We start from the raw sequence: 19,471 nt of genomic DNA, 5'->3' as shown, positions 1-19,471 counted from the left end.
AACGACATGACCTATTTCTAAGCCAGTAGAAAATATAGAACAAAATGTTCTTTGCATAGAATATGTGCGGCTTATACGCAGGTCTCTTTTTCAACATGAAGTTTTCTATTACCAGCTGAAAAGCGCGAGTTTTATGAGCCCTCATTAATGCTTCGTTTCTGTGCGGTGATAATATTTAAAAATATGTAAGATAACAACCGAAGCTACTAAAGACCGCCGCCGGTCACCAGACCGACATCAGCACCGTTGGCTGACCTCTTCAAAGATTAATGGTGCTGCAGAAGGAACAAGGCGAATTTCGCGTGCTCAAGGAGCAAAAGAAATAAGTGGACAACCCGGATTGATTTACGGTCGCCTGCAGTTTGTGCGTCTTTGCTCGTCGAACGGAAAAGCAAGGATAGGGAAACGAGTGGAAGTATAACTTCGCTTCCGACGGAATCGATTTTGTGCTTGACCCGGATGATCGGCTGCGTCTGTTGCCGCGGCAACTATGCCGAGAGAAGCCAGAGCCACGTGACACAGGCTCGACCAATCGCTCTGCACATTCTTTCCCGCGCTTCAGAAGCAACGAAAAAAATCCCGCGCCTTCCTGGAGTTGCCGGCGCGACGGTGTCCGTGAGTCTTGTGCCTGCACTTATTCGACGTGCTGCGTAGGGAAAGCCCATCAGTTTACCTGATTCCAACGCCCTGTCAAAATGGTCATCGAAATCGTCGAGAACACGGTGAGAAAACCTTCATACTTGTGATACTGATCAGCTGGGTGAACTTTGCTCACGCTTGAAACTCCAGCAGCAGCCGCCGCCGGTTTTCGTAAGTGCCGATGTCGGCGCGTAGGCCTAACGCGAACTCTCCGTGGCCCTTCTTTCAGGGGCGTTTCGACTTTACGGGAAGGGCCTTGCGGGCGAGATATATCGTCCGTGCCTTGCCGTGGCTTATGTTTTTTTGCGAGATCCGCAGGTTCTAGCCCAACGCCGATCCGAAAACTCTATCAACGAGTTAGTGGAATAGCTTGGCATGCATGCATGTGGGTGGGCGGGCGCCAGACGAGCAGCCGCCCCCCTCCTCGCCGCTGTTTCATTCATTCAGTCGTTCTCCAAAGCGCGGGCAGTCGTGGTGGGATGTCGCTTTCACCGAGCGCGCGGGGAAGGCCTCTTGTGGTGTTTAGGTACAGTGCATTCCGAGTGATGTATTTATTTAAGCGCATATCTACTTCGTAAACACAGAGCTCTCTTGATATCTTATCTCTGCTTGCTGGAAAGTTGATGGAACGAATGAGTAAGAAAACCAGAAAGTAAACTGGACGAAAAGGAAAAGAGCAAGAAAAAAGTTCGGCAGCTTGCCAACTGCCTGCGCAGGTGGCTTTTCTTGGTTATTTTAATCGTTCCTCGCTGCTGTTTTGTCGTTTCAGTCAGATGTGGCTGGTTTTGTCGGAAACCTGCCGTTCGCAACTTTCTGGCTGCGCATACAATTTTTTTTTTTTTCTCTCTTCCTTCCCGGACTTTCCTGTTCAGTTCCTTCTTCGCTTGCAATATCTTACTCATATGTGACGGAGCGGTGGTTTTCTTCGCCACGCTCTCGCTCCCTGAAGTAGCTAGTCTCAAGGACGTCACTTCGTGTGGTTAATCGGGTGGTGTCAGCTATGTTCGCCAGGCACTTAGGCGCCTGACACGCCCACTCTCGTCTGCATGAAAAGAAAAATAAAAGCGCTGGAACAAAGGTGTGTTTCTTTATCGACACAATGCAGAGTTTTAGGACTCAGTAGTGCGCGTTACTTATGCGTAACCTGCGTTCCCTGCGGAACACAAAGGCTTGCGTTGATTACCGCGCCTGGTTCAGCTTCGTACGTGGAAATCTCGAGCGCAGTATCTGCTCTTCGCTGTTTTGTCTGCTCACAACCCGAGTAAGAGGTGACGAGGTATCTTTAGTGCTCGCTGTTTGCAGTACGTGGCGACCTACTTTACCGGCTAAAGGGGCGTCCGGAAACGGAACCTCTTGGGGCAGCAGCGTTAGAGATAAACTTTGGGAGCGGGAAGGACACGGGCGAGGCAGGTGATCGTGTGGAAAGCTGGAGCGGTGAACTTCCTTTGTGGCGGGCAATGTTAGCTGCCTGCCATTTCGATAGTGCGTGCAATGGACATTACTCGGACGATTGCACTGATTATTGGAGAGCTCTGTCTGCTCAGGGCCACATGCAGAGAGAGAGAATTTACAGGCTTGCTTTATCGTTGGACCTTTGTATTCAGAAACGGCAGTTCTCTTTTTAATATTGCATGATCATTGACAGAGTTGAAGGTGAACCCAAATTTTAATCACTATGGCTGTCTCCCTCAAAATTCTGTGCGGGGTGGTTGGCTCAAGAATATTTCTGCACCTGAAGCACTGTAGATGCTCTATTTTAGCCGTACATTTTCTTCTGTCAAATTATGAGTCAGATGTTAGAATCCATATTTCACCGTGTGGTATTTTCAGGTACTGGAGTTGATCCATGTACGCTAATGTTTGACATATTTTAAAGAAGAAAACATATTTGCAAAAATTTTGGTGTCTATGCACATTGAGTAAAAAAGTGGCATTGAATTGTACATGACTCCGTGTGGGTAATTTTATGAGCAGGTCAGTGCAAGTGCAAGGCTTGCAATCAAACCATAATTGCGGGCAGTAGTTTTATATGGCATTGCAATGGGAGCTGAGTGTGTGAAACAGTTGGGCGCATATCCACAAAGTGTTAATGTTTCCTGCCCACTGCACTTGGTGACAACTTTCTGCGGCTGCGCAACCAAAGCTGCAGAGCTGTCACGCACGAGCTCAGTGCATAACAGAATATAGTCCCTCCAGAAATTTATTAGAGCGCAGTCTGTAATATTCGACTATTGCGGAATTCACATCACATCGAGAGTATACTGCAATAACCAGTACAGCGGTTAGTGTAGAGAATTTTAACTTTAGTACAGTGCACCATGCTCAAGCCAGTGGCTGCAACACCTTTCAGAAATCCCGCAAAGCATACATGGGCCACGCCTGCTGCATCTCTCCATTGGTTTTTGCACGTGCTTACAATGTGCTTGTTTTGACAATACATGTCATGTGGGGTATTGATTAGCCGAGAGTTTAAGTTCACGTAGGCTGCAGTGGTGTAAAGGGTCACATTTCTGTGTTGTTGGGGGCTCGAAAACTATTAATTCAACGTAAAGGCAGCGTAAAGAATGAATTTCATGGGTTAGACTGGTGCACGTTAGTTTCTGCATATTTAAATGCTTGGAGATTGTTACAGCACTCTTGCTAGGCACTGCTTGATATGCCAGTTTGAATAAGCCAGGCTCATCAAAGCCGGCTGTTATTTCTGGCTCCTATGAGTCCAGCTCGTCATGTGTTTTGTAGCACTCTGTGTTCAGTTAGCATTGAATAGGGTCTGTCCAATACAAATTTTAGTGTTCTTTTGTGAATTAGAGATTTCTTCTGTGGAATACGTTGCGACCAGTAATAAGTTCAATTTGAGAACTTAAGGTGTTTCTTGCGAGGCACTGCACTGCCCTAGCATGGCATCAAAGTCAGTTTTGAAAGCTTGCTCTTGGGTCGTGTCAGTCTTGTTTTTTTTTTTCTTCTTTTTTTTTAATAACTTATAATCGTCGACCAGTGTGTTTTCCCACCTTTTCAGTTGTCAGGGAATTGAAGACTGAAATAATCGTGGAGAGCATGGAAAAGTCAGACCTTGAAAATGTTAGCCTGCTGGACTCCTTGCTATTCTGCTTGCTCTGTTTATTTGTATTTAATTTGTCAAAGGGGGAGGACATTCCATGTTGCATTAGTAGGGCAACCAGTGTTCCTCAGTAATGTATGCCGCCTCTATTTCCGGTCATAAGCACCAGATCTAGAGAAATGTGGCCAGTCTTTGAAAAATTTAATATACCGCCTCTATAAAAATAATTCACATTCCCATTGTTAAGTTTGTTGAGAAAAGTGCTAGTTGTTAGATTTGAGAGGACTAGACGGACATGAATATCTTTAAGAGACCATTGAAGAACTGTGCTTAGTAGGAATTGATTCTCTGGGCCTTTATTAGCACCGTAGCATTTGTCTAGGAGCAAAAGATCCACTATTGATGAGAAATCATATTTTCAACTTTTAATATTGGAATTTACAAGGACTTGGTGATCACAGTCAGAAGTGGGCTGAAGTCTAGTGTCCAATAAATTGTGTTGATGCACCACAGTTCCATTAAAGAATCGCTTGGCAGTGATACGGGTAATATAATTGCTGCCACCTGCAATTTTGCAGGTGCGATGCAGGAACTTGAGGGCAAATCTGTTTAGAATTTAGCCATATGTTGACGCTGAAGCATAAAGAAAAATAAAGTAACATTTCAGTCACTTATGGTCATATGCCTTTTTATTGCACAGAAGAGCTGGAAAAAGGAAAAACAGGCATGAAAAACTGAGTCAAGGTATCCCAGACACTTGATGAACCAAACGTTGCTTTAACCATGATTCCCTAGGCGGCACAGCAAACTTTGGGCCGAGAGAAAGGACTCAAGATGTAAAGGGCTCGCCCGCTCCACCTTGCAGCGTGCACATCGTAGGTGACGTTACATTGCCAGCTTACGTGTAATGTGTCCTTTCTCTCGGGCCAAAGTTTGCAGGGCCGCCTAGGGAATCACGTTTAGAGCAACTATCTTTGGTTCGTCAGGTGTCTCGGTTCAGCGCCGTCCTTGTCGTCTCGTCTTGTCCTTGTCTCTTTGTTCCGCTATATATTTGTTCAAGACATGTACCAACACGGCCAATTTAACACGTTAATCCCAGTACATTTGGTGTTATCCTTAACCGCACAACTTTGAATAAGTGGTAGGAAAAGACATTGTAGCTCGATGCTCAAGTTGCTTAGCACGGAAGGCCCGTCTATTGGGTTTTACTGAAGGCGGTAAATCTCGTGCAGTTTTCTCCAGTGTCCCTTTAGTATTTCTAGATGAGTCGTATACATAAATATGATCAAATGTGGTGAGCAGGAAAACAATGAAAGTTGCTTGGGCTTTGAAGTAATAAGGTAGCTTTTGTTAAATACAGAAATCTGATACAAAAGTGTTCTTATGTTTCAAACAAATGTTTTTATAGTCCTAGCAGCAGTTTTACTGCCACCTTCCTGAATTTCATCTTTTCTCGGCCCCCTTAAAGGGAAGCTGAAGCGGTTTTCAAATTGCATGAAATGCTGTGGTTGGGAAGAAAAGACCTCGAAAATCATATGTGTAAATTTTTTCTCGATTCTGTCCGTTAGAACAGCCGCAATCGCCTTTTAAAAACCCGCCGCGGACACGCCCCCGCCGCCTCCGGAAGCGCCGGGTTGGGGGATGTCAAAATTGGAGAGCTGGCGGAAGTGACGCCATTCACGGAGAGCCGGTCGGCCGTCCTGCCCGTCCCGCATTGCTTGCTCCGCTGCGCCTCGCGCTTTGGCGTGGCGAACGACGATTCAACGTAATCCTTTGCTAGTGCCGTTTGTTTTTTCTAGTTCGAGCGTTCTGTGTCGAGTAGGTGTAGCGACAAGTGGCCATCATGCCGTCGTTCTGCGCAGCATTCGGCTGCGCGAACACCGCCTTACTGAGACATACAGTCATGAACTCTTTTGAGCTTGTTACACACTGCGTGCCTTTTAGCTTTTTCTTGATTTCTTGCACCTCCTGGCAGCACAAGCAGTCCTCTTCATTATTCATCAGCGCGCAGCACATGCAGCTGCACCTGATTGAACAAAATTCGATTATTTGAACTTAAGAATATTTGAGCAATGCAAACAATTTGCATTTGTGAACGCTTGACAAGGCTGATGATCGACAATGGTATAGCGTTCGGGCAAATTTTTCCTCGAGTAAAAATGGCAAACTCGTCGAGCCGCGGTATGCATATATCTGTTGTAAGTCATTCTGCTGGCTGTCTCGCTGCGCAACACCACCAACTACATCCTGCCGAAACAAGACCAACGGAAAGCCGCAGACAAAGAGGTGCACAGGACGACGCGGCAAAGATCTGCCTCGTTTTCTAGCTGGCTTTACTTGTTTAAAATGTGCCAATTCACCTAGCTCTCCACTCTACTATATCTCGTAGGACGACAGAAGAAAAAAAAAATACAGGGGCGCACTTAATAGTACACACGAATAGCTTCCTCTGTCATCTCGTTACACTGCAGTCCAGCAGTGAACTCACTAAACAAGTTTGGCGCTCTTCCGTAGTAATAAAAGGCCTTCGGATGTAAGTAGGCACCGTGCTCTAAATAAATGAAAAACAAATGCTTTACCTCGCGTGACTCGTGTAAGCATGCCGGCGTTTTGAATTCGATATTACAGGTGTCTATTGTTTCGGCTGTTATGCAGCAGCCAGTAAGCAACAGCGTTTCGACGTGATTTACTTTATTACCACTTACACATCTACCTCGCAAAGATATGTAAAAACAAGCACCTACGCAAAACATACGTACCAGAGGAGATTTCCAACCCGTGGAAATGTCGCGGCGTCACTTTCACCATCGGCGCACTCCGCGGCGTCGTTGGTTCCGCCGTTTTCTGCAGCCGCTGATGGCTCGAACATATGGCGAGAGTCCAAACTGTTCACTACTGCCCGCACTATCCATAATTTTCAAGACTAGGCCTTGCAGCCAACTGAAGCAACGCGCTAGCAACGCACTACGCAGCAACGCCGTCGGTGCAGGCCGGAGACCCGCGGGACACCCGAAGATGACGTCACGATGGTCCCGACCACTCACAGGCGACAGTGGCGTTCGCTCGGCGCCCTGAGGCGCTGGCGTGCGTTTTCTTCTAAAAAACAGCTGTTTGCATTTATTTGAGCCCTTTTTTAATGCGATATTCTTGTTCAGTGGACAAAACACAACTATATGCTGCCAAAAGCTCAATTTTTTCGAAAAGTGCTTCAGCTTCCCTTTAATGTTTAACCTGATGCTTTTGTAATTACTATTGGAGCAGGTAGGTGCTTTGAAAAGCTATAGTTGAGAATAGTTAATGGCCTTTTAATGCTGGAGCAATACTACCAGTTTTGATGATACGTCATGTAGTATCAGCCCAACTACACCCACCCAGTATATGGTTTTCTAAAAATTTCATCTGCCTGATGTTCTCTGCTGAGTGGCAATATCTTGTTAAGAATTTCTTTAATTTTGCATCGAGGTGGGGCGGCCATGGCATGGAACAAGCTCTTGCTCAGCCTCTGGTTTCCATAACCACCGAGTAGAAGAGTGAGTGAGAGGAGAAAGAGAAGGTAGGGAGGTTAATGAGGCAGTGTCCGGTTGGCTGCCCTGTGCATGGGGAAAACGAGGAAGCAGGAGGAGAAGAGACGGAAAGTTAGATTGTCGTATAATTGGCGCGTGACCATAATCAAGAGTTCGTTGTCAGTAGAAACGGTATATCTACTGGTCACTGGTAAATGAGTACTCAAACCTGCGGCTCTTGATTGGAAACAGGAGAAATAAGGGTCAACCTATGCTGGTTCTAATCAGACTACTCTCACCAAAAGGAAAGCTATTAAAGAGCTGTTGAAAGAACTGGAAAACAAAATTCAAGTGGCATCACCACTACCTGATTTTTCTGGTTGAAAAATGGGCATGCCAGCACATTTTTGGGTGCTGATTCCAGATTTGGCCACAACGGTTCTCACTTCAAAGCACTGACAATGACCTTTTTGGTAATGATCACACAAGTTCAAATTTCGTGGCTGAAGGAGTTTAGAATCCGATTTTTGCGGCAATAATAAGTGTCTTTTGCTTCCAGGCAAGTCTGCATGTTCAGGAGGGTTCCGAGAACCATTTACAGATTCTGACTGTTTGTCATATGATGGCCTTAGTTGTTAAGTTTTCATTATACAACAGCCCCGTTAAACCCAACAAAACAATGTAATTTTTACTGGGGGCAGTAATTTAATGTAATGTCCTCAATGCTGCTTTGATTCCCAAATGCGGTGTTAAATAATGTGTGGCATGGCCCAGGCTGGCCACTATATGCATATGTTAAAGGTACTAGTTAATGGAATTTACTGAAACATGCAATGATGCATTTTTGTAATCCCAGAGGATGATTTCCCATCCATGCATGGGCTTCTGCAGCATAATGCTATTGTGTACTTGTCATCACGGCTGAGCAGTTATGCTTTGCAGTAGAGCGTTATTCACTATTTTTCTTTAGGTCATGCAAAATAATTTGAAAGGCGCTGTAAAAGACTGGGTGGTCAAGCAAGCCAGAGCCATTTGTTACTAAAGCAATCTTTTCATTCCAGTTGGTGTTTTCCTTTCTTCACTATTCACACCCCTTACATGCTTAAAACATTCAGGAGGACTTCGACGCGAAGCTGGAGGAAGCCGGTGACAAGCTGGTGGTGGTGGACTTCTTTGCCACGTGGTGCGGGCCTTGCAAGATGATCGAGCCCTTCCTAAAGGTCAGACACCTTGCTCCAAATACTTGTGGCAGGCTACATTTTTATGGCCAATGTTATGGTAGACATGCTGCATGCTATAACTGCAAACTGTTATTGACTCTAGACTGTCACTCTCCTGAGACAAGCAGTTGTCAACTTGTCTACTCTAGGAACACCTCTTTGGCTGATTTGATGTTGTGATGACGTTCCAAGTGTCAGTCTCTTCACCAGCTGTCAGCTGAAACTTAATTGCCTTTTTAAAATAATGAAGAGCTCAGCAGCAGGGACGTAACATACCTCAATGCATGAATGCAGCTGTTACTTAATAACGGCGAATTTCTTGTTGTTGTTGTTTTTTATTCCTTTTTTTTTTTGCTTTTTTTTTTTTTACTAGCGTACTGCAATGGCTGCTGGTTTAAGTGCATGAATCATAAGTTTTTCACAGCCTTCTTTCTCTATCTGTCTGCTTTCGTGGCCACTTCCTATTGACGATACTGATTCAGTCTATCCAACAGGTGCCGACTTTTTGAGAGCTGAGGTTTGAAAAGGCACAGAGAACGAAAGGCATCTTTCAAAACAGGGCTGCGGGCTCCCTTCTCTGCACAGAGCAGCTGTGCTTGACATGGGCATTGATGAGCACGCGAGTTAATGCTTAGAGGTCTAGCTTAATGTGAGCGAACTCTGTTTTGGGGCGACTGGTAATGAAGCGCAGGCTGATAGTTGTGCTTCTGTGCCAGTCACATGGGCTATTTTAGCTAATGTTAAACCGTTGCCTCTTGGTAATAATTTCCATTTAACGCGAATGTCCTTGCACAGCAGTCCAACAGAGCAAAAATGGCAGTCACATTGCTTGCCAAGATTGTCATTTGTAATCTGATGCATCAGCCGACTCAGGGTTCTATGACGGCGATTTTCTTGTGCTGTTAATGCCCTAGTAGGGAAGTCTAGCTCTGAGTTCAATTAGTTTGTGCGAACATTAAAAAAACTTGCGCAATAGTTTGCAGAAAAGGAATGAAAGACTCTCAAGGTGTGCAGATGACATGGGATGACAATTAACAAAACAAAGTGAGACAAGTTATTGCTGAAAATGTGACATGAGACTTCAGTGACAGTCCTGCAGGTGTCATGCTCCATTAAGGGGACAGAGTGCGAACTGGCCATAGATAAGCACGCTGAAGTAACAAAAAGGGTACTTCCGCAGGAAATGGATCTTTTTTAAGCCAAAAAAGGCCAATTTGTTTTCACAAACTGCAGTGACATAAAAGGCCAATTTGTTTTCACAAACTACAGGGACATAAAAGGCCAATTTGTTTTCACAAACTGCAGTGACATAAGGGCAGTTTTTGTGCGCAGATCTCCGCCACCCTTTTATTCCAAATGGTGATCACTGACTTCTCTTTGGTCTTGTTTTCACGGGTATGCATATTGAGTAGTTGGGAAAGAACTGCTCCATTTTTAAATCTGATTTACCCAAAATAAATTTATTCTATAATGCGTAAAATATAACTCGGAAAAATCTGCACTGAATCAGTTTTAACAGTAAAAATAGGGTGTTTTTTTTCTCTCTCATTAATGCGCTTTCTCAGTGTTTTCATTTGCCCTTTTCTCCATAGATTTTATCCAGTTCGGTTGCATACAAGATTACTCTTTTGGTTGTCCTCTGTTGTGAAAACACACAAAGGATACAGAAGATTTCTGATGTCCATAAGTCACTCGTTCGAACTAATGTTATGCTGCTGTAATGTGGTACTTAATATAAGCTGTAGTAAAAGCTTGTGTGTAGATTGACTGAGTGTTGGTCACATTTCTTGGGGTACAGTGCATGAGCGGTGGACACTATAATCAGTTCAGGTGCTAAACTATTTATCTATTTATACCAGCAAGCTTTCGGGTTTCTATGAGAAGCATGCGAAATTACACTGAAAAAAAAATTTCCTTCCTCTTCCAATGGGTAAGTTAAGCAATCTGTCAAATCCCCGTATGTCCACACCGTGGCTCGGAAACTGCTCTCAAAATCTCAAACTTAGGCTAATTCATGTCCTACGAAGTGTCTATGCAAAGAAATTCACACATTTCAGACGTTTTGATGAGGCCATGCCGTGCCAGAGCTCACAGAAGCCCCCCCCCCCCCCCCCCCCCCCCTTTTTTTTTTTTTGCAGTGATTGCGCTTGTGTGCCTTCAGGCGGTCTTGGTCAAGCTTTTTAAAATATGAAACCATTTGTATTTTCTATATTTGTCGACATTGAGTCTTATGTGTGACGATTCGGCGGTGTTTCACGTTGTGCATACGAGTAAGGATGCAGCAATAAAAGGGGATAAACAGCCTTTAAAATTTTACCTAGCTTTAAGAGTGGAAAAATTCAGAATAAACAGATTTCACGTCCTCAAGCTGCGCACACAAAAAAAAAAGGTCAACTTTGTCCTTGAGATACTTCCACACATTTACGTATCAAAACTGCTGTCACAGTTTTGCAGTAGGTTATCGTCCAAAGAGCCAGTGAGTCAGTGTTTGCGTACATTGTGCCACGGCCGCTCGATGGAAGCTAGGTGCGGCCTGCTACGTCGCCCGAAACCGGCGGGAGGCGCCTACTTCCAGTCGCCATTGCCGCGGCGCCACCGTTCGGGGACAGCCGCGCGCGGAGAGCTGCGCCTGGCTGCACTTTGAGGGAGGCGTCGGCGTGGTAGAAGCCTTTTATTTTAAGGATATAAGAGCTCCGCTTCACACAATTTGGTAACAAGAGTTAGTGTATACTGTCATGTCTAGTGTGACCATGTTAGCACTTAGCGCTTGCTCGGCAAGGATGTATACTGGGGTGTATCCCGAAAAACTTATAGTGACGCTGGTTCAAGGCCACTCGATTGGAGAGCTCGCATTACCGTGATGTTGCATTCGGATCCAGTTGTTCGTCACATTAAAATGTGACCCGGCTGTTAACAATTCGAAGCTGTTCAGCTGCCATGGTAGCCTAATGCATAACCATTTAATTAACTATGTCGCGAATTCCGTGTGTCATTTTCATACCATTTACTCATTCCTGCATACAGCTTTTATACACAAATTAATGTCAACCTGTTCTAAGCGGCCAGCGCTATCCAATAAAAAAATGTCCTACTATGAGCAACCTCTGTGAAAATGCGACATGTAACCAACCTTTCTATCTCATTATGACAAATTTTACGGTGGAAATATGAAGATGTTTATTAGGTTAAATCTAGATGATAACCTGGGATCTTCTACTCAGTTGGAGACCTTAAACTTTGTACGCCAGAACGCTATCCGTCATGGCTTCCCGCATTTTGCATGACCGGACAAAGTAAGCGCGCTTGATAGAGCCGATCTGCCTCAAGGTGCTACGTATATGAGCCGAAGGTTTTTATTAATATTTTTATTGCCTGCTCGCAAACCCATACAATTTTGCTGGTTCGTAATTTTCAATGGAAGAACGCGCATCGAGTGTTGCTGTTGTGAAACTCTTAGCTGTGATCACAAGAATGTTCACGCGTCAGAGCGCAACTGCAGCCGAGATTCAGCGAGCAGCCGAGTACGCTTATTTAATGGCCACACACAAAAAAAGGAAGAAAATTACCAATCGCAGACGGAAAACCTTTCTTGAGAGAGGTTTATGCCATAGCCATAAACATCGCTCCACTGTTGAGTTGACATTTCCAGCTTAGCTCGCTATCAGTGGGGGCAGCAACTTAACGATATCTTGCATAGCGTCTTAGCATGGGCACGATCATTGTTTCTATAGATTAGCTGCATGTACTGTGTACAGTGAGAAAACAATGATGAAACCAAAAATTTACACAGCTTGCTACTTCACCGGACCTCTTCAGACTTCATCATCCTGTTAATGAAGGTGCTCGTAAGCTGACAAAGCTTGATTACTTCCTTTGCGGGGTACATCAAGCCTCCATTGTCCTTGGCTTTCATTAACCTGTAACTGGTCCAGTTGACTATATTTCCTGCAACAGGCTCTTGCTCGACTGACATGTCTCCTCAAAACCATTACCAAATATCGCATAACTTAAGCAACAACTTGGTAGTGATAAAACTTGGGGTTCTTAAATCTCCTTGAGGAGCCTCGTTAGAGTGTCCGCACTTTACTATCTGCTTATTCACGTATCCCGTAATTGCTGCCTCTGTCGCATATCATTAGAATGCAGCCTTAAGCCACCGCATTATATGAAATAGCACGCTACACATAGCTATATGAAGCCCCTCTTTACCGAAGCCGTACTAACGTGCTCTATAGAAGTATAGTGTGCCTGACTTGGGATCTAAGGGTCCCGCTTTCAATAATTCCCATTTCACCCTTACATCTTATTGTCTCTCTCTGGTTTGGCAGCTCCTGCCACATTGAGCATGTCATGTGTTCTCATTGCGCCAAAGGTGTCTGGCCATATCACCAACTGAAGTGTCTCTTACCAGAGAGGTTTTTTTCCGACTTTACGCCGACAGAGCGGGCGCCGGATTTTCTGTGGAACGTGGCTCTTCATTTTATCGCATCGGCTCAAACAGTCTCAACAGTATAAACAAATGCTGTATGCACAGGCTCCTTTACTTGCAAGGCCACTCAGATTTGCGCAGCAAAATTTATAACAAATTGCATGTTTATATAAAAAAAAACCTTCGTAGCTTTTTCTGATATGTCCTCGCAACATAACCTGCGAGAAAAGCTTCTGGTGCTACCTCATCGTGTTCATCTGCTTCACAACACATCGTAAAAATCCTAGTTCACTGTCCAGCTCCCTGGGAACTAAATAAGTTCAACAACGTGACTGGAACACAGGAAAAGAGGACGACACAACTAGTGCGGTTGCGTCTTCTTCTCCTGGGTTCCTGTCACATTGTTTGCACGGTTAACCTATAATTAATCACCAACAAGTCCAATCTGCTGTCCCTTGTAGCAAATTCAATGGCAGCTGATAGGGCATTATGCTTCAGCATCTGGACTTTTTAACCTCAGCGCCGCTTTTATTTCAGAGGAAGCGAGTGCATTTCCACTCATCGTTGCTGTCTTTGCCTGAAGCGAGCTCAGCAGATAAAATTAGAGAGTCTCTTAGATGTCTCTTAAGTGTAGGACGGCGAAAGCCTACCCTTCTCCTATCATTTGCCTCTCATCATTTGCCACAGTTCATTTCAAGTCGTCGTATGATATATTGGTCGTTTCTCAGTCATGGTGAGTCTGCCTGCGTAGTCATTGTAGCCCTTATCACTCATAACTAAGCAGGTTACTCATTTAGAATCAGCAGTGGTCATTACATGTAGTCATTTCACATATTGGTCATTTAGTCATTATTAACCATTATTAGTCATTAGCATTAGCCATTACCTCTATCAATGTCTATTTATAACTTTTACTGATTACCTATCACCCTCAATCATTTTCATTCTTAATCTCCCTCCTTGTACGTCCGCTTTTGCGACTGGCACATCAGTGCACAGATGCGACGCACAGAAAACAGGCACAGCATCTGCGCATAGATTTTCGCTCCATGAGCCTAGAACGGCTTTCGCCTTAAAAAACAAACGCATCCGGTATCAACGTTAACGTGCTTGCACACGCGCACACAAAAAAGTTTGCGTATACCACGCAGACGCGAGGCGAACGCGCCCAGAAAGGAAGCAAACCGCGCGCTCAGAGTCGGCGACCCCGGCGGTGACGTGTCCCTGAACAGTGACGCCCTCAGCAGAAATAGCGGGCGCAATTGTAAACTCCCCAAGGACGCGCTTGCCCATTGACGGCGGCGCGACGCAGCAGGCCGCACCCAGTGCGCTTCCATCGAGCGGCCGTGATTGTGCTATGCCTAATGTGTCTTGGCTTTACTCTCCCTGCAGCAACAGTCCGAAATCTACAAGGAGGTGGTGTTCCTCAAGGTGGACGTCGATGAAAACGAGGTGAGGCCTGAGCGAGTAATTTCTGCTTCGAAAACGCCAGTTTGCTGCAATTTCAGGGCTCATCAATGCATATTGGACATCCAGCATTAGGTTTGTGCCCTCCGCTTCAGAGAGGTGGAATTGGTGTGTCATTTGCGCTGTCGACGATAAATTGCACTCGAAACGATATCCACCGCAGTTTTGCCGTTTACATTGCAAATAGGGCAGCGGTTTCTGCACATTTAAGTGCCACGTAGAAAGTATGGTGCCAGCAATCAAAAGCTTCGGCCTAGTTTTGGTTTTGTCTTCTGCTTGGCTGTGGCTTAGCTGAAGCAGTTTCGGTCATTAGGGGGACTTCCTTTGGCTGCCAGAAGCTGCCATCGCTAGAGAAGGGCTGGGAGCGGAAAATTGCAAAACATTGGCGCCTTTTTGTTGCTTTAATCCGTGCAGCTCACCATATGTGGTTAAACGTGGCTATAACGGAAATTGTAAAGTGCCCGCAAATATGGTAGCATGACAAGGGCAGGAAAAGTCTCCTCGGTTGCATGACAACATAGAGACATGCTTTCAGAGGCTGTGTAAAAAAAAGTACCTTAAAAACCCTAATATAATTAGGTTTTTTTTTTCCAAATTCTGCAGTCACATCTCTATCTCTCATTATACACGGATCCAAAAATTTTTGGCTCAAATTCAGTTCTGGTTTCTTTACTGCTCAATGCTATCATCGTCAATACTCTGTGAAAGAAGCGTCACCTAGTGGTGGCATCGGTAACCTTCAGTTTTTGTTTGTTATTACTATGCCATTTTGGTCTTGCTGACACATTGGAAGAATGGAAGAATTTCGCACGATGTAGTATTCAGCCGCCTTTAAAAGGAAGGCTATACTCGCTGCCGAGACCATTGGGACTTGTGCGGCTGGGCGGCAGTTTGGTGTCTCTGAGGGCAGCATTTTAGGCTGGAGAAAACAGAAGAAAGCCCTATTTGCATGCAGCGGCAAGAGAAAGTCTTCGAGGACGAAAGAGCTGTGTTTCCCGAAATTCAGCAGGATCTCACCGCCTTCGTCTAAGAACAGCGTACAGCACACCTCGCAGCAGACATCGAGCTGCTCCAGGCAAAAGCGAGAGAGTCTGCCACTGATTAAAGGCATTCTGCAGAGTGAGTTTAAAGCAAGAAAAAATTTTGCGTCTCGTTTTATGCACCCAGCAGGATTTGCATTGCGGAAACTGCAGAAAATAGCGCAGGAACTCCCCGAAAGTTGTTGCGAGGAACAGCTTGTGGCTTTCTAGCGACATGCGATATCACTGCGGAAGAGTCGCGATTTCCAGCTGGGGCAAATCGGGAATGCTGAGCAAACTCTCATCTATCTTGACAAGACGTCAGCGCTCACAGTGCTCGAAAAGGCAGCGTGCAGGCTTGTGTCCGATCGGCAGGAAATGAGACGTGGAGCTTCCACCCTATCTTGTGTTTAAACGGAAGATGCTGCCTAACAGTCAGAAACTCTCGAAAAATATTGTTGTCCGGTGTCAGGACAATGGGTGGATGCGCGAAACTGGCTCGATGAAGTCTGTGTGGTGTTGGCGACCCGGAGCACTGCTGTGGATCTGATCATTGCTCGTATTAGATGCTTTCCGCTGCCACCTGGCCAACTCGCTAAAGAGGCTGCTGCGCAAATCGCACACCTAAGTTGGTCATTCTGTGAGTGGTGACTTCCCTGTTACAACCGCTAGACGTTTGTATTAACAAGCCATGCTGTCAAGCGCTGTTACCAGGAATGGGTGAGGTCTGGAGACCCCGAAGTAACTGCTTCCGGGCAGCTGAAGGAGGCCTCTCCAGCGATCATTTGTGGCTGGGTCGCGGATGCTTGTGCCAGCATTCCTGAGAAGCTTGTAAACCGCTCTTAAGAAATGCGGTATTTCCAATGCACTCGACTGGACGGGGGAACGAGTTCTTATGGGAGGATATGTCTGACAAAGGACTTTCTTCAAAAAGTTCGACAGTCGATTGACCATGAAATGAAGAGCGCGAAATGCTGTGAAAATAAAGGCTTTTGAAAAGTTTTCCTCGCTCGCATTATATGCATGCGAAAACTTTCCGTTTTTGCCACCCCCAAATCGCACCTCTTATTATATTCGAGTCTTTACGTTAAACTACATTCGCTCTGGTCTGCCAGTGTTTTAAAAGTTGTGTCCCAAAATGTGTATGATGAATGTAATAGTTATTCGACCTTCTCAGTTCAATATGTATCATTTTCTCATGTTGCTGTGGTAGCATGGTAGAAAATCCTTGTACTGCAGATTTGACAGCTGTAGTCTTTACTTCCAATCAAGTTCATGTATGCTGTGCAATCTTTTGAATGTGTAGAAGGCAAAACATTTTAGTGCTTTTCATTTCAGCCTAGTCAGAAAACACAGTTGAGGAATGGATCCAAGCAGTGATGTCTAGTTGATATTGGGACTAAACGTATTTCACAAATGTATTTCATTGTTCCTTGACCAATTAGCCCAACAACAAGTGTTGCATCATTACGTTGTGAAGGTTATGAATTGTGCAAGCTTGAGGCATCATCAGCATCGCTTTTTTTTTTCCCCTTGCAGGAAGTTGCCTCTCGGTACGATATCTCATGCATGCCGACGTTCCTGTTCATCAAAAAGAAGGAAAAGGTGAGAACCAGGGGTTGGATATTGCCTCTCGTTTCTTTGGTTTCTTTGGAGCACTTTTGATATTCTGATGCCTCATCTGTCGGAATCAACGTGATGTTTTCGAGCTGTATTGCTGGCCTTGATGTAGCTGGCGCAAGTTGACATAGTTGTTGTTCTCTGCTGTAGTTCAGACTTATTTTTAATTGATAATGAGAGTTGATACAGACATCCATTCCACATATGTAGGCTTGTTGCTTTTGCGCATGTATATATGTGCTTGTGTGTTTCTATACAACTCCAAGGACCAGCCATTAAGAGACACACGCAGCCTGTTTGCTTAGCAGAATACAGCCAGATTTCTTGACCATAAAAAGTGCTTTTAAAAATTTAGAAATGCTGAAATAGCAGCACCTAATTCATGAATTGCAGTTTCTATCATTGGGCAGTCCAAACTTTTGTCATAGAAATGAGTCAGTTTCAGGGTTGTAAACATTCAATTAATGAAAGGGATTTTTTTTTTGTCATATAGACAAACTGTTTAACTTGTCTGGAAATTCAACTTAAGAGCTTATCTTAAATGAAAATTTTATTGTTGAAACAGTTTTGTTGCAACAGCACATTTTCTGAATTACTGAAGGATGTTATTTGCTAAGTGAAGTAAAGATTAAAGCCTGAAAGACTGGTTAAAAACTGTTGGATATGAGGTTGCAAGTCAACTGGATGACTAGAAGCTTAGTTTGACAGCTATCAAAATATGGCTAAAATGATTGAAGGGTGGCTCTCAGGTAAGGGAATTGGTTGAAGTAGGTCATTGTTCTTCTTTACGGCTTCGTCTAATTTCCGGTTGCAGTAGTTGCTTATTAGCCCTATCCACTTTACACTTCCATTAATGCATTCTCTTTGGGCGAGATTTTCCTTCACATTGTCTTTCCACGTCTTCGTGGGTTCTCCTTCCTGCTTTTTGTTCTTGGCTCACGTTAACATATTTCGATATACAGTAAAACCTGGTTGATATGTTTTTAAAAAATGCGGGCAGAAAACGCAGTACCCGGGAAGATGTATGATCTGAACTGTCTGATTTTGAAAATTTTAATTGTGGAATGTACAGAGGCATGTAATAATGTAATACAGTCGAACCGGGATATATTGAACATGAATGTGATCCCGAAATAAGTTTATATACAGAAATTTGCTTAACGACTCCACTTGCGATAATGAAAAATGATACTATGTTGCATAATAAACCCACTCCCCACTTTTGCCTTCGAGAATTTGAAAGGAAAAAAAATGCATTTGGTGGCATGTCCCTCTGTTCCGACCATCGCATCCACTGCTCATTTATTGGCAGCACGCCAAGCTGCTGCACAGCGATAACGTCACGGCGTGTTTATCTTTTGACTATACTTTTCATAGATCCTGCGGTGGCAGGGAGCGAACTTGGCAGAGTGCCCGCGTGATGGCTTGATTGCACAAGCCTGGTTCGATTTATCACGCTGCGCTTGGGGTGGGCTCAGTCCACTGCCACAAAATCATTGGAAAGCTTGATAGCTGCAAATACCATTTGAAGTGGACAATGCTAAAACCCGGTGTCATGATCGCAGCTGACCATGTGCTTTCACTGATTCATAGGAGAGAGATATCAACAGCCTCGCAAAAAAAAAAAAATCTGCCGCTTAACATTCGCAGCCGCCATAGCTTACACTGCTCCGCACATTCAGCATGACAAGTAAGGACAACTCTCGCAAAAGAATAAAAATGCTGCTTCTTAACGTCTGCAGCTGCCTTAGCATACGCTACGTCGCACGTTCAGCACAACGGCAAGAATGAAAGACTCGCAAAAAAAAAAGAAGAAAAAAAAGATCTGCCTCATCTTAGCGTCCGCACTTGCCGTAGCTTACGCACGTTCAGCACGACGACTCGAGACATGCATCGCACATTAGCCGCCACGCGCTGAGCGTTCACAACACACACTCAACACACTGGAGAAGTGTCTGCCCGGTCTGAGCTGGCTTGTCCACGCATGCGTAGTGGGTGCTGCTGCGAACGAAGACTGGGAAAAAGAGGAAGACGGGAGATAAAGCTCGACAGAAAAGTGGGCACACACTTGCACTTCGCTCTATTGCGTTTTTCCCCTCTTCCAAACACCACGACTGCATTGGTTCCCTCTCGTTCCTTCATGCACATGGCCTGCAAACGTCACGTGCCGGCGTGCGGCTAACGATCACTGCAGAAGCGCGCGTTTTTTGCATGCCGCTTCAGAGCAGCCATCGCCGAACTGGACCCTCTGATTCCTTTCGCACGTGGCTTGAAAACGTCACGCGGCAAATGGCCGACGGTGATGCGGTCGTATTTGGGGAAGACTCACCGTCCAATACGTGGTGCGGAGTTTGACATATCGAACGACCGATGAAATTGAGTTGATATACGACTCACCTTTCCTATACTTTTACATGGGATTTTCACAGGGATATTACGTGAGTTCAATATAACCAAAATTCGAATTATCCGGGTTTGACTGTATTGACTGTATTGACTTGTCATTAAAAGTGTAG

The 19,471-nt window shown here is 44.8% G+C and overlaps 1 protein-coding gene across 1 annotated transcript in view; it reads left to right on the top strand.

The window, feature by feature from the left end:
* Positions 1 to 564: 564 nt before the first annotated feature.
* Positions 565 to 19,471, top strand: part of LOC146181335 (thioredoxin-like) — a 34,132-nt gene continuing 15,225 nt past the window's right edge. Inside the window, exons 1-4 of the mRNA XM_084576390.1 lie at positions 565 to 722; positions 8,316 to 8,420; positions 14,242 to 14,301; positions 16,875 to 16,940. Of these exons, the coding sequence (XP_084432516.1) occupies positions 696 to 722; positions 8,316 to 8,420; positions 14,242 to 14,301; positions 16,875 to 16,940 (258 nt within the window). The 5' untranslated portion in view covers positions 565 to 695. The remainder of the gene's footprint in view (positions 723 to 8,315; positions 8,421 to 14,241; positions 14,302 to 16,874; positions 16,941 to 19,471) is intronic.

The sequence above is a fragment of the Amblyomma maculatum genome, chromosome 8 (genome assembly GCF_055883805.1).
Source record: "Amblyomma maculatum isolate TAMU_Amacu chromosome 8, ASM5588380v1, whole genome shotgun sequence".
Lineage (NCBI taxonomy): Eukaryota > Metazoa > Arthropoda > Arachnida > Ixodida > Ixodidae > Amblyomma > Amblyomma maculatum.
This window is presented reverse-complemented; position numbering and strand designations above follow the sequence as displayed.